The 14,334-nt window shown below is 40.9% G+C and overlaps 4 protein-coding genes across 4 annotated transcripts in view; 2 read left to right on the top strand and 2 right to left on the bottom strand.

The window, feature by feature from the left end:
- The first annotated feature begins 595 nt into the window (after positions 1-595).
- Positions 596-5,018, top strand: grhpra (glyoxylate reductase/hydroxypyruvate reductase a). Its single transcript, XM_014991245.2, has 9 exons — positions 596-819; positions 1,073-1,203; positions 2,278-2,350; positions 2,441-2,557; positions 2,691-2,779; positions 2,909-3,010; positions 3,196-3,331; positions 3,445-3,575; positions 4,402-5,018. Exons 1-9 carry the CDS (start codon positions 731-733, stop codon positions 4,521-4,523), a joined length of 990 nt encoding a protein of 329 aa, XP_014846731.1. The 5' UTR covers positions 596-730; the 3' UTR covers positions 4,524-5,018.
- Positions 5,019-5,125: 107 nt separating this feature from the next.
- LOC106920312 (zinc finger and BTB domain-containing protein 5-like) lies at positions 5,126-8,467 on the bottom strand. The gene has a single exon (XM_014991244.2). The coding sequence runs from the start codon at positions 7,239-7,241 to the stop codon at positions 5,253-5,255; it is 1,989 nt and encodes a 662-aa protein (XP_014846730.2). The 5' UTR covers positions 7,242-8,467; the 3' UTR covers positions 5,126-5,252.
- A 134-nt stretch (positions 8,468-8,601) lies between these two features.
- On the bottom strand, positions 8,602-10,249 carry tomm5 (translocase of outer mitochondrial membrane 5 homolog (yeast)). Its single transcript, XM_014991226.2, has 2 exons — positions 10,029-10,249; positions 8,602-8,900 (listed from the first exon to the last, which is right to left on the bottom strand). Exons 1-2 carry the CDS (start codon positions 10,147-10,149, stop codon positions 8,866-8,868), a joined length of 156 nt encoding a protein of 51 aa, XP_014846712.1. The 5' UTR covers positions 10,150-10,249; the 3' UTR covers positions 8,602-8,865.
- A 1,974-nt stretch (positions 10,250-12,223) lies between these two features.
- The window catches only part of frmpd1b (FERM and PDZ domain containing 1b), a 30,486-nt gene continuing 28,375 nt past the window's right edge, over positions 12,224-14,334 (top strand). The window contains exon 1 of the mRNA XM_014991241.2: positions 12,224-12,539. The gene's annotated coding sequence lies outside the window, so the exon portion shown is untranslated. The remainder of the gene's footprint in view (positions 12,540-14,334) is intronic.

Raw genomic sequence — 14,334 nt, 5'->3', positions numbered from 1 at the left:
CTCAAGACAAACATATCCTCAGCATGATGCTGCCACCATTGTGCTTCATATAGGAAAAGGCGTGAATGACAAGGAACCTATCAGCAAAAATCCACAAGAATGCTTGAGTTTAACATAACATTTATATTAACGCAGATTACTATTATTATTATTATTACAAAAATAAAATAAAAAGTACAGAATTATTAAAAACGTCTAACATGATATCCTGGAGACCAATTGGAACTAATAAAAATATCTTGAAATAACAAAAAAACATAAATATTGCGATCAAACAACATATTTAAACGTATGAAAGACATAAATATTTACTTTTCATTGCAACTATCTTTAAGTACAAAATAGCCAATTGTGTTTACATAAAACAATGCCGTTAACTTGCTTGCTGTAATCCACATGTACTGGATATCTTACTGATTAAGATAGTTTGATTTCTGTCTGAATATTATGTTTCGGAAATTGCGCAACGCTTTTCTACTCTAATGAGCTCAAAGTGTTTTTTTTTTCCTCACAATCTTCACACACTGAACTAAAGTGGAAGCAATTTGCTGCCACGGGGGTTAAAGACTCTGCGCATGCGCACTAAGCATAAAATTGGGCACTTCCTGTGTCGTGCCCGCCTACCGAAGAAGTGGTGCAGCTGACTGAAGGTTAAATGGTTTTAAAGCTGCAGCCGTCGGTCGTTTTCCACCCGAAAGAGAGTTCAGAGAACTTGTGTTGCTGAACTGTAATGAAAGCAGTGAGGGGACTGATGAAGGTTTTCATAACGAGGCGCATCCCTCAAGAGGGAACGGAGATCCTTTCAGGAGCGACTGGCGTGTAAGAAGAGTTTTATAACAGTCTCAATGAACAAGCAGCATAACAAACTAAAAACCTGCTAGTTAGCGCTCACGTGTATTGAGATAATTTGACCCCAAGTTACATAAAACGTCAGCATGTTTGCAGTGCTTTCATACGATCTTCTACTGACAGTTTTTTCAGCTGAGATGACTGTCTGTGTTCATTTAGTTTACAGTAGTGACAATAAATCCCATTGTCATTTTTACCTTCATTTCTGTCTCCACTCAAACAGTTGTGAGGTGTCTCAGTGGGACTCGGATGAGCCTGTCCCGAGGGCAGAGCTTCTTAAAGGAGTCCACGGAGCTCATGGTCTTCTGTGTTTGCTGTCAGACAAGATCGATGCTGAGGTCCTGGATGCTGCAGGTAGGCATCGCTCTGATAGCAGCACCATGCAGTCATCCTATTCACCTAATCTGAGCAACTATCCACATGAATCTGAGAATAATACATTTGTGTGACATGATACCCAAAGTACATCCCAGGGATCCTTTGTAGCTCTTTAAATGTTGGTTAACCACAAATTATGTCTTTTATTAATATTATATGTTTTTTGCTTTCACTCAAAAGCAAAAGTAGTGCACCTAAACATAGGTAAATGTGGCTAAACTTAAAGTTAGAGGGACTTATATGGTTGTTGCTGAGAATTGTTTAAAAAATCGAACTAAACCATTAAATAAAACAATAAATGGAAAAATATTTTTATGTTTCTGGTATACAGCGACTTACAGATGATTTTTTTCTACAAAAATAGAACTGCATTGCTCATTTCCTTAAACTCTTGGGTTAGTTTATCACGGTGGCAGATGTCAGTAACTCCGTTTCATTTACATTGCCTTGAAGAAGTGTCCATTCAGCTCAAACCATCACAGTTCACATATTACAGCCACAAACTTCAATGTACTTAAATGGATTATATGCGAGTGAGCAACACAAAGCGGTAGGAAAAAGAAACTTGTTTTCAAAAGGATTTCCAAACAAAAATGTGGTGTGAATGTTTAAGAAAAACATTCCCACTGCATGATTCTGCCACTTCTATGTTTCACAGTGTGGATGATGTTTTCACAGCGACGTGCAGTGTTAGCTTCCAGCAATGTAGGAAATTTCAAACTCTGTTGACTTATTAGGTAACAACTGGAGAGAACTGGTTGCACTGTGTTTTATTCAGCGGTATCAGAGTAGATCTATGCAAATGTGTGACACATTTTTAGATTAGAAAAAAAAACCTTTTGAAATCATGTTTTCTCTTCCTTTCACTTCACGGTCGTGTGCTGCTTCATTTCAGACCTCCCCCCAAAAAACACATATAGGTCTATGTCTAGGTCTATCACTCACAAGGCACTGTAACTTATTGAAGAATTTAGTCTATTTTTTTTTTCTCTGATCCAGTGTTAAAACAAAGTCTGCACAACATTTCAGCTGCTCCCTCTCTGATTTTAGGGCCAAACCTAAAAGTAATCAGCACCATGTCTGTGGGATTCGACCACTTGGCTCTAGATGAGATCAAAAAGCGGTGAGCTTCAGTAAATGAAACAAATATACTGAAAGGAAATGTTTCACGCTTTCTCAGCTTTTTTTTTTTTTTTTCTTTCCCTTTTAACAGCGGCATACGTGTCGGATACACTCCGGATGTCCTGACCGACGCCACCGCAGAGCTGACCGTGGCTCTGCTCCTGGCCACTGCTCGCCGGTTACCAGAGGGAGTGGAGGAGGTCAAAAAGTTAGCCTCACTGGGTTACTTATTTATACTAATTACTTTTATTATTTGTGTTTCTGTTACTTTCTAACCTGAAACGGCAGCAGCTGCCTGAATTTACTTTCTTATTAGATAAAGGTGTTTCTCTTTGTCGTAGTGGTGGCTGGAGCTCATGGAAACCTCTCTGGCTGTGCGGTTATGGCCTGTCGGGCAGCACTGTGGGGGTCATTGGACTGGGACGCATTGGTTTGTTTTTCTGTTGCTGCTTGGAAGCTGGAGATCTACGTGGCAGATTCTGTGGTTGTCCAAATAACATGAAGTTATATGACTTGACCTTGTAAACGTGAGACTTTTGGTTGCATATTTTGTGATCAGGTATGGCCATAGCTCAGAGACTCCTTCCTTTTGGGATTAAGAGACTGCTGTATGCCGGAAGGACTGCTAAAGCCCACGCCGCAGAGGTGAATGGAGAGTTTGGTAAGAAAACCATTGGAAGTGATACAAAGTGAAAGTGGGAATTAAGGAAAGTCTGGTGAGGAGGAAATGGCAGCGCAGACAAAGTTAAATTTTTAACCATAGTACCAAGGATTAGTTTAAAAATTAATTTGTGCATTCGATCATCTGCGTTTTACATTTATTTCCGTCTCCTCTTTGTTGGGCAGTTCCCCTGGACACGCTTGTGTCAGAGAGTGATTTTGTTGTGGTTTCCTGCTCACTGACACCAGAAACTCAGGGCCTGTGTGACAAGGCATTTTTCAGCAAGATGAAAAAAACTGCAGTGTTCATCAACTCAAGCAGGTAGACATTTAAAGGCTGCACAGGAGGGCCAGACATGCAGATGCAGGCCGCCTTCTGGTATCTTTGCTGCGACGATACATGAGGATGGCGATGTAACTAGTTCTTTGTTTTAGAGGAGCTGTGGTGAACCAGGAAGACCTCTATGAGGCTCTTAAGAGCGGACAGATAGCTGCAGCCGGCCTGGATGTTACAACACCTGAGCCTCTCCCAACAAACCACCCGCTTCTTACCCTGAAAAACTGTGGTAAGTACAAAAGTATTTATACCCCGTGAACTTTTTTCACATTTTGTCACTGCAAATTTCTGCCAGTAGTGGCAGCTTGGTATCAAGCTAACCTACAAACTGAGCTCCAGATTAGTGGTATAGACAGAAAAATATCTGTACAGTTACGAAAATATTTCTCCCTCTTCTTTTTTTCATTCCTGTTATCTTCTCACAACACAGCTAGTAGTTTCACACTAAGTTGCAGTAAAAAAAAAGGCTCTTGTTACTGTGGGCTTAACTTGTCTTGAGGAAAATTCAGAAACCAAAACATCTGAGGCTAAAAAAAAAATAAAACTAAGGCTTTGAAAATTTGGTCTCAAGGCAGATCTTGAGAACCACAACACTCTCCTTAAACACCCAGCCAGACATCTAACGGTTTACAGCAATTTATTTTCATGTATTAGAATGGTTCAGTCAGACCTAAACCTAAGTCTATCTTATTTAAAAATTGATTTGCACAAATGCTCTCTGTTCAGTCTGCCTGAGTTTAAGCTGTAGGCTTAAATTACAATTACAGTATTACAATTATTGCAATTACAGCCTGCAGCTGTAATTGCAGCAAATCTATTCTATTTAGTCATTGAATCAGGCAGGCTGCATACATACGTGCTACACCTTTCAGATTTTTATTTGCAAAGAATTTTTAAAAATGGCATAAATAAATCATTTTACTTCCACTTCACAATTCTGCACTACTTTGTGTTGGTCAGTCAAATAAAAACCTCCACAAAATGCACTGAAGTTTATGGTTTACAAAAATGTAAATGATTGACCTTCATTTTTCTGTCCCCTTTTCCTTGTGCAGTGGTGTTACCTCACATAGGCAGTGCCACTTACTCCACCAGAGGCGTCATGTCAGCACTGACTGTTCAGAACCTGCTGGGAGGTTTGCAGGGCTTGGACATGCCAAGCGAACTCCGCTTATAGACTGTGAAAAGAAACCGCCGTGCCTACCGCTGCTTCATGAAAACTGTACAGGGAGGTAGAAAATAGTGGTGGGAGTCCTAATGCAGTCTAGACATGTTCTAGCACCTTAAGAAGTTGATTTGATCACTCTAGTAAATGTAGTAAAGTTCTTCGAAAGAAGGTTATGCACACCCTCTGTGTCTAGTCAAAGAGTCTTACTATTCGTATTTTTTTTTAATTGTACTGATCTTTCATCACACCGTCTGAAATAATATAGAAATAAAGTTTTACTACCTTGTTAAGATGTTTCTCTTATAAAAAATGTGCATTGTACATGGTGATCAGTACTTTATTCAGACATTGATGTTGCAGATCTGCACTTACTAAACAGTAAAACGCTCCTGCTCTGCATAGAGACCATTCTTTGAAGAAAAGAACTGAACTGTCATTTAAAAATACAAAATTGGTGCTTTAGCATCTAATTAAGCCATAGAATTAAAAGATGACCAAATACAACATGTCTACTCTCAGTTTTTTTCACTTCTTCTGGTCTGAGTTATGGTGTCTTCATAGCATTTTCACAACATTGCCTTCATTTATAATAACCACAACAAGAAATCATACAGTGTAGAACAGGAAAAGACGTGAATTTATTTTATTTCATATCAGATAAAGTTAAGAATTTCACGAGTTCACTATGATAAATGTTCATGATTTCGAACAGAGTGTGTATTTTTTTTTTAGCACAGATTAAAGCAGAGAGTCTGAGAAGGCCTGATCGTCTTTAAAGTTCATGCAGGTGTTTTTTGAGTGTTTATAGAGGTGGGAGGACTGGCTGAAGCGCTTGCCGCACTTTGGACAGGGATAGGGTTTCTCTCCAGTGTGGACGCGAATGTGTTTCTTACAGTCCGTCAGGTTCATGAAGGTCTTGCAGCAGATCTTGCAGGCGTATTTCTTTTCCCCTTCCACCAGCAGCACGTGGTCCTCAGCAGCCGCTTTCTTGCACTTTGAGAGTACATCCTCAGAAGCTCTAGTCAGGCTTGGCCTATCTGTGCCGTCACCTGCTGTTCCAGAGGGAGTGTCTGTGCAGGATTCTGATCCAGGCAATACTTTAGGGGCGATGCGACGGAAAGCCGGAGCCCCAGAGTTTTTCCCGGCCCTGGAGGGTTGGACGAGCGAGGTGTCCAGACTGAGACTCGGTCTGATGCCGCTCAAAAACCCTGCCAAGGAGTTCTGATTGGGTTGGAGGATGATTGTGTCACTGAATCCAGAGCTCTGAGTTGGGAGAATCTGCTGCAAAGGGACAGGGGTTACTGGAAAAACAAGAGATGAAGAGTCAGAGGGCTGGACAGAAGACGCACTTGCTTCTTCTACCATTTGACTCTGTGTTCTTGCATCTTCGGGAGCTGTAGGAGCATCACTGGCAGCAGCAGCAGCAGTAGCAGCAGCTGTCAGACTAGCTAGAGTATCTTCTTCTCCCAAAGCTCCCATTACACTTTCACTGCTGGGATTGAGAAAGCAGGAAAAGGCAAGTTCAGAGAAGCTGTCCAGGCCTTCACCGTCCACTGTGTCCCCACCCAGATCCCCAGACCCTGTCAGTGTATCTGTGTGAACATCTGTGCACAGCTGTGATGATAATGTTACACCATCAGCCTCTGCTGGGTCAGCCATGTTCATTTTTTCATCACCAATTTGCGCCTCTAGTGGTGATGGAGGAGAATTGTTTGGTATTTTGTCTAAATCATTGGAGTAGGAGCCTATATTTTCCATTTTCACCTCAATCAGTATCTTTGGCTCATCCTGCTCCTCTTCTCCAACTTGAACTTTAACCCCAGCGTCTCCATCTGTATCTTCAGCCTTTTTCCACACTCCTGCCCCTCCTGTGCTGCTGTCTGACTGAGTTGGCAGCTGGATTTCTTCCAACTCCCCCTTAGTTGCCTCATATTTCTCTTCCTTCTCGTCTTCATCGTCACCTCGGTTGTCCCATTGCCTGCCAGTCGTCTTCAGGCAGCCTGATGATGATAGATCTTCTCCACCTTCCTCTGTGCTCCTGGTCACAGTGGGTGAACACTCTTTGTAGCTAAACATCCTCTTCTTGTCACCAAGGAGCTCCTCATCTGACTTTCGTTTTTGTCTCAAAGATGGTGCTGTGAATTGTTCACTCCTCTCCAGGCCTTGGCTTTCATCCTCTCCAGACTGACTCACCTCCATCCCCATATCCTCTATCTCAGAGTCTTCCTCTGTGGCTGAGGTTACCAGATGCTGTGGAACAGTTGCCACCTGGGAGCACAGACTTTGCTGCAGCTGGTGCTGCTGCACTGACCTCCAGCCTTTAGGTGCTGAGGCAGGAAAGTTTTTCCTGGACAAGTGCAGTTTGCAGGCCTTGACCACAGCATTGAGGTGGAGATGGGATGCAGCCAACAACACGTCCATCTCATTGGAGGCCCCTAAGGAGAGGGTGGAGGTGTAGATCATGTCCAGGAGGGTGGAGAAGGCCTCTGGTGTCACAACCTCCGGATCCAGCTCCATCACATGGCGGGCTCCTACTTCCTGAGCTCCTGAGCCCTCATCGATGGAGCTGAGGAGAGCCCTGAAGTGAGAGCTGCTGGCAGCCAGGATGGAGCAGTGGGCCTGGAAGCTCTGACCTCCAACCACCACCACACAGTCACATAGTTGGCCATGCAGGCGCTGGTGGTTGAGCTGTTTGAAAATATGCTGGAAATGTCCTGGAAAGTCCATCACAGCAAGTGGAGCTTCTTAATTAAGAATATTCGAGCATCCGTTGCGTTATAGAAACGATATTTATACGCAGGTTACTAATATTGTCCACATCTCATCTTAATGCTGCTTCCTCAGCAGACTCACCTTCCTCTCTTGTAATGAATAGATAAGTGTTGTCCTCGGCTTTCCCGGAGATGCTGTGGAGTATGGGCGGGCCTGGATCAACAATAACACGAAGGGATGCGGTGCAGACTCGAGCTTTACCTCCAAAAAATAGCAATAGGGTCAGTGTCAGCACATTTCTCTCTGCTGCTGAAACACTCGATTTATATCAAGTCCCATGCCTCTCTGTGATACCATCGCTACTTAATCCAGAGCGCTCACATAATCGCATCCATTGTCTGAGCCTCCCGTCCTTTTGCAGTCTCATTCATTGACTTTCAGCTAACAACACCGCCCCCAAGTGGTAAACTTGAGGAAGTACATCAGAAAAAAAAAATCAATTTTCAAAAGGCAAATAAAATAAAATAAAAAATCGACAAATAGAAGAAAAAATATCAAACTCAAGAAATAAAAAATGTTAGAAATGTGAAATTCTTAAACTTGTGTGGTCAAGCGCAATATATTTGCAAAAATCTACAGTAATATTTGAATATATGTCCCTTAAGTTTCAAAGAAACAAGCAGGTTTGTGAATCTTCAAACTCCTGGAGTAAATTTGACCAGAAATGGATTGACTACTCTCCTTATTAGAAATGGTAGAACCATGAAACTATCAAAGGGGCAGAATCATTCATTTGACCCATAAAACTTTATCAGCAGATATTTGATTGTCTGCTGATTGTCATCAGCAAATTTCAATCTTGATTGATGTGGCTTTTTTTTTCTTGTTTGGCATCTTCTCGATCCATGCTACTAATAAGCTGGGTTGGTTAACTGTGGATGTCAATATTTTGGGATCTTCCAGTTTGTCAGACTTGAGCTCTGGTAGTTTCTGAACATCCTAAACAATGTTCTTTGTTAGGAGGATGACAGTTTGGGTCTGACTGGTGAACCTTTCACACAAATGGGCGTTTTTACCTGATCGCAAACACACATCGCAAGAGGTTTATGAAATGGATTAAGTTAAACTGAGCTTGTAGAATGATCCTTACTGCATGATCTACGCTTGGAAACTGGGTGTGTGGAAAGAAACTCATTTAAATGAACTAACAGAAACAGTGTTTAATATCCAACCAGAATAATACTAGAATCATGTTATTTAGTATCCACTGCAGATGCAACTTCCTAAGGGACATTATGAAAATGTATGGCTGGTCAGTAAAACAACGGAAGCACAATATAAAGTATTACATAACTACAATAATTAATTTCACACCTTTAAATGGACACAATCAACATAGTTTATTTGTTGAATAATCACACTGGTAGACACATTACCAAAAGACAAAGCTTACATATTAGAAAATAAGACTAAAGTTCACAAACTGAACATGAGAACAGCAAGAGTCTCAGATGAAGCCAAGGAAAAATATTGGTGGTTTTCCAGAGATCCAGGAACAGGCCGATTGGCTTCATGAGGAGGTCATCGCCGTCTCTGATGTAGGAAACTGTGGATGGAGGCATGGACCAGGAAACTCGACTCATATGCTGTCCAGTTTCTTTAACACATATGGGGCTGTGAACACAAGAAGCATAAAACATAAATAAAAAGAGAATGAAGGGAGTTTCACCAGCTTTATGCAGCAAAGAGTAATGTGGGGCTACCCGTCTCCCACTTGATGCTGCACACTGCCAACCAGCTGGCTGCCAAAAAAGTACTAAAGTGCTTATTTGCTCACGAGAACGATAGATTTGCCTTGTTTGACATATTTTAGTCAAGAAAAAAATATCAGCTTGCTACAGTTGTATTAGTCTATAAACATCAGAATGATGGGAACACATCTGCGCAATATATCAAGTTCCAAGTTAAGTGTGTAATTTCACAATCGCAAAGGACTGCTTGAAAGCAACATTAGGAAACTTCTTATATTTCTGGTGCAATGCATTCAAATTATGTTTACGAATAGTATAAATGCCAAAATTCACTTTTCCTCTTCTATGTCCACACCAAATGGTCATATTAAAGAAACTAGAATATGAGTTCACATGAGGCTCATTTGTTATTTTAGATTTAAAGTGCCTTTTTGAAAATAACTTTTATGCAGATATTAAACATACTTTTCACTGAGTCCATATTTCTGTTAAAAACTATGTTTTTTAAATAATTTTAACAGTGACTTGATGTAATATTTTAATCTTAAATGTCATGTTTTTATTAGCTGTGAAAGGAAAATCATAACAGTAACAAAGGCTGAAAACATTAGTAATTAATCTGTATATACTCAGTTTCAATTAGTGACCCGAGTAACTGAAATAAATTAACTTTTCAATAATATTCAAATTTCTTGTATGTGTCGCGTCTATATATTTTAATAGTAAGTAGCTAGTGTGGTAGGGACGTCATTATTTGTGGAAAAAAGGGAAGACCCTGGAAAATGTGGGTTTAAATTCATCGCAATATTTAACAATAATATCTCACAGTCGCATGTTTTCCCAATATCATGCAGGTCAAAAACTGGTAAAATATTCTGCCTAAAATGAACATATTGTGCATTTTGATTCAGTATTTGTTTCAAAATAAAAAACAATAATATTAATAATACAATTCTGTGCAAACATTAAACGCACAAAGCTGCTTTTAACTTAGATATTACTTAGAAACTGAAATAGACGGATTCTCAATGCCATTTTTGTCTGTACTCACTGGCTCTGAGCAGAGCGACGTAAATGAGGAAATTTCGTAACGACGAGATGACGTCTTCCCGCATTTTCTTCTTCATCTCCTCTGGGTCCATTTTAGGCCCAAGTCCTTCAAGTTTAAACATTTTTGTTGTGGTTTTTCCTCAGATGTATTATCTGGTTGAAAATTTCACCTTCTTCTGCCTTCACGTGAAGCGGAAACGCGCAACCGGAAACAAGGACACCGAGCGGTACGGTGCGCACGGAGGGACAAACTAATTCCCGTTTTCTTTTTCTGAGAACGTCACTGCCCTCCTACGGTGAACACAATATATCAATAATTATTTTCTCAACAAGTATCATATACGAATTGGATAGTGTCTTTTTGATTATTTGGTTTTTCTCTACTTAACCAAGTAGTTTTCATAGGTTAGTTTGGAAAACTTTTTTGTTTGTTTGTCTTTTTGTTATGAGTAAAATCAAGATATGATTTTGCTCATATGTTTAATTGAAAAATAGCAGATATGAGAAATATGTTTGGGTAAATTCTTTACTGTATTATTGTGTGTAATGAAGTTAAATTGTTACATGGAGATGGAAAAAATAGGCCAATGTGAGGAACTGGTAAATTTTGTATTATTGCTGACACTGACTTCATCTTATTTTCTAAATTTATTATTCAATTCACCTGTTACTGTCAGTGTCTCCTACACATTTACTTTTTTATGTGTTATATTTAGTTTTAGCCTGTTCCTAGCAGTTGTTTTTTTCTTTTTTTCCAAAAATGCCCAAAGTATACTAATACAATTCAACAACATATTGCGGATTTCTGGTGATCAAAATTGGGATGCTGTGTTTTGTCTTTTTTTTTATTATTTTTTGTTTGTTCATTATATTACACAACTACTGGTGTTTTTATTGGGTTCGTTTTTGTGTGTGGATAGGCGATAAATCTCTTCCTAATGGAGATATTACATTTAGGTTTGTAGAATATTTTGCTCACACAACATTTTTTTGAAGTCTTTGAACAAATGGCCTTTAGAACTGAGATCTCTGGCTTTGTGATAACCACTCCCAAACATTGATCTTGTTGTCCGTAAACTACACTTGCAACTTATTTTGAGGTCTTTGCTTATATGTGCAAGTCCCACTTGTTCACAAGCTTTAACTTCCAGGCTGATGTCTTGTGATGTTGCTTCAATAAATCCACATAATGTTCTTTTCTACACAATGTCATATATTTGAAAATGAACTCTAGTACCTCCTGCAAATCAACATACCGTGTTGCAGTCACCTCTGTACTTCAAAGATGGGAACATGCCCGCAGCCTTGAAGGTTTTCCCCATTTCCTATAATATTATGATAATCATTATTACCAAACACCTCAATGACAGCCTTTTTAAAGGCTTTTATGACAACAATGGCCTTTATTTATCAGAAGCTGGAGAGGAGGAAAGGCAGAGTGAGAATAGAAAGCCTTGCTAAAAATGACTTGAGGCTGGGAATCCAACCGAGGACAACATTGACGACTGCTCTGCGTCATTATGAGCGCATGTGAAAACTGAAAGAAGTAATAATATAAACAGTTTTGTGTTTTGCACAAAAATACTTTCATCTCTGGGCCACAGAGAGTGTCGGTTTGAGTAGTATGACTGCAACAGATTAATCTCCAGGCATTTGGAAATTATGGTCAGAAAGACTTGAAAGAAATAATAATAATACTACTAATAAAAAAAACATAAAAGAGAAAAAAATACTTATCAAATAGAAATAATTTAACTGATCTGAAACATGAGAGATTTAGACTGACATAGAGAAAATAAAAAGTCTGTGCGGTTTTTATATTATATGCAAATATCTGGTTCAAGTATGCACAGTAAAATCAAATCGTCTTTAGTTAATTTTGTAATAGATATAACTGGTAAATAATAGGGCATTATTTATTTATCAATTACACATTTATGGTAAGGGGAGCTAATTAATGAAAAGGGAAGCTAATTAAATTAAACGAAGCGCTTATATTTATTCAGTATCATTGAATTTAGCTTATTCGTGAATATTTATTCACTATATTTAAAAGACTGTTTGCTAAAGCAAAGGCGGAGATATGAGGGAATGATATTGCATAAATAAGCATTACAGTTTAAAAGGTATTAAGTTCTCCCAACAGCATGAATTTTATTGTTATCTTTTGGGTTTTATTTTTAGTGAAGGAGGGGCGCGGGTCCTCCGGACAGACAGGGATGGAGGCAGGGAGGAGAGACGCTGACAGAGGGAGGGGGTGGGTTATTTCTGAGCTCAGGGCCGCGGATTAAAGCCGTGAGAGCAGTCCCAGCGCGATGACAGCATCCAGCGTATAGCCACCACCAGAATCATCCTCTGCTCCGGCTGGACGCCGTGGATTTCTCGCAATCAACCACCATCCTCTCACCCCCCTTTTGAAATTCTCCGGATCACCGATCTTCTCGGGAGGGGGATTAAGCCCCCCTCCACACACACCCCGGACCGTCTGTCTGTGTCCTCCTCAGACCACGAGGTGAGTCTTCTCGGTATTTCCCGGTGTTATTGTCTGATGGAGGGGAGCCGCTCGGCTGGACGTGACGCACCGGCGGCACCTATCGCCTCCAATCCTCGCCGTTCGTTTTAACGTTTACGGCGTGGAGCCGGATCACGACGTGACGGTCACTTGCAACACCGACTGCGGGTTACACCCGGTGTGTCTCAGGGTTACGAGACATTTAAATCCGATTAAGATTACAAACGAGCCAACGAGACACTGACCCTTTTCCCCCCTTCTTTCTTTGTTCTGCCCACATTGGGGCCACGGTTGCGCCCACCTGTCTAAGTTACTGTTTGGTCAGTGAGATGAGAAACATGTCGATTATTCTGAGAGCATTATAAAGCATTTATGGGTGAACTCGCTCTCACATCTCGGGTCAGTTAGGTGTTAAATATGAGTCAGAATTACGGGCAGCATTGAGCTGACCAATCAACCATATTTAAATCGCCACATTCGCTAACACACATGGCTGGTGCAGCAGGAACGGAAACCCACGCTCTGGTCTGCGCAGTGAAATCATTGGAAACGCACGGACTAAATCCTGCCGGATCACACATTGTGGGGAGGAAAGGGTGGGATGGGGGGGTGATGTCAGGATCTGGGTTGTAAAACATTTTGAATGGGCGTAGGCGATGTACAGCCATAGTAGGACGGTGGTCCCCGTCTTTTCTCTCCCTCTGTATTTGTAGTCGTATCCTTTAGCTATCAAGTCACATTTTGTTCTTCTTGTGCAACACAACTAGACCGGAACGATGCGTTTTGCTGTTCTGGGGGCCTTCATTTAATGCATGACATGATACAATGTGAGCGCTCACAGCGGTTCAGAGTTCTGCGTCCCCCCCCCCCCCCACACTGCCCCCTATCCTCATCCTCATCGTCAGAGCATGCAAGTCGGTGCTCCTAAAATAAATAAATCAGATCCGCATTCTGTTTTGGTTCTGTCATGCAAAAATGGATGCTCGGTGTTTTGCTTTCGTTCTTGTGTTCCCTGTGTGTGAGCGCGCGTGTGCGCTCCAACTGCTCCAGGCTTTGTGCGGTGTGATTCAGGAATGTGTGCTATACACAGCATGTGATGGGAGGTCATTGTGCCGAAGGAAAATCACGACGGGCAGAACTTGCACATCAGGACAGACTTGATGCTTTCACGGCAGCGTTATCCCTCAATCTACTAGCGCTAGCTCTGTCCCACTTTTTGCAGCCAGCTCTGCTCTTCCTCCCCCTCCCCCGCCCCCCTTCGCTCCCTCAGTCTCCCTCCATGTCTGCAGGCCAGACTGTGAAGCAGGGATGATGATTGCTGCTCCAGTCTACTCAGAGGTAGATCAGCCCAATAATAAACACTCCATACTCCTGAGCAGAACTGGTTGTTGTTTAAAGTAATTTGCTAATCTAATTCATGCAGCAGGGTTAAATCATTGTATTTAATCTGTAGCACAAACTGTGGCAGTTTGACCCCTGTGAAGGAAAAAGGGGGAGATGACCTCATTGATGCCACAGCTTCATGGTGATCGCTGAGTTGACTGGCAGCAGTGGTGCCGCAATGTAGGCCAACTCTGTCTATGACTGGATGACATCTTGGAAATATAAGAGCTTTCACTCATATTGTAAACATCCAGACATCCAGATAAAATAGGTAAAAAATATTAATTTGCTAAATTATTCTAGATGCATGAATTGTAAAGTATAAATAAGTGTCACTATTATGCAGAACAGCTACAAGGATACAGAGAAGAGGAATTACATTTTTAAAAATGAATAAAGTAGAATAACATTT

This window comes from Poecilia mexicana, unplaced genomic scaffold (assembly GCF_051168715.1).
Source record: "Poecilia mexicana isolate PSO_F unplaced genomic scaffold, ASM5116871v1 scaffold_10, whole genome shotgun sequence".
NCBI classification, from domain to species: Eukaryota; Metazoa; Chordata; class Actinopteri; order Cyprinodontiformes; family Poeciliidae; genus Poecilia; species Poecilia mexicana.
Note: the sequence above shows the minus strand (reverse complement) of the source record. Positions and strands in the feature narration are given on the sequence as shown.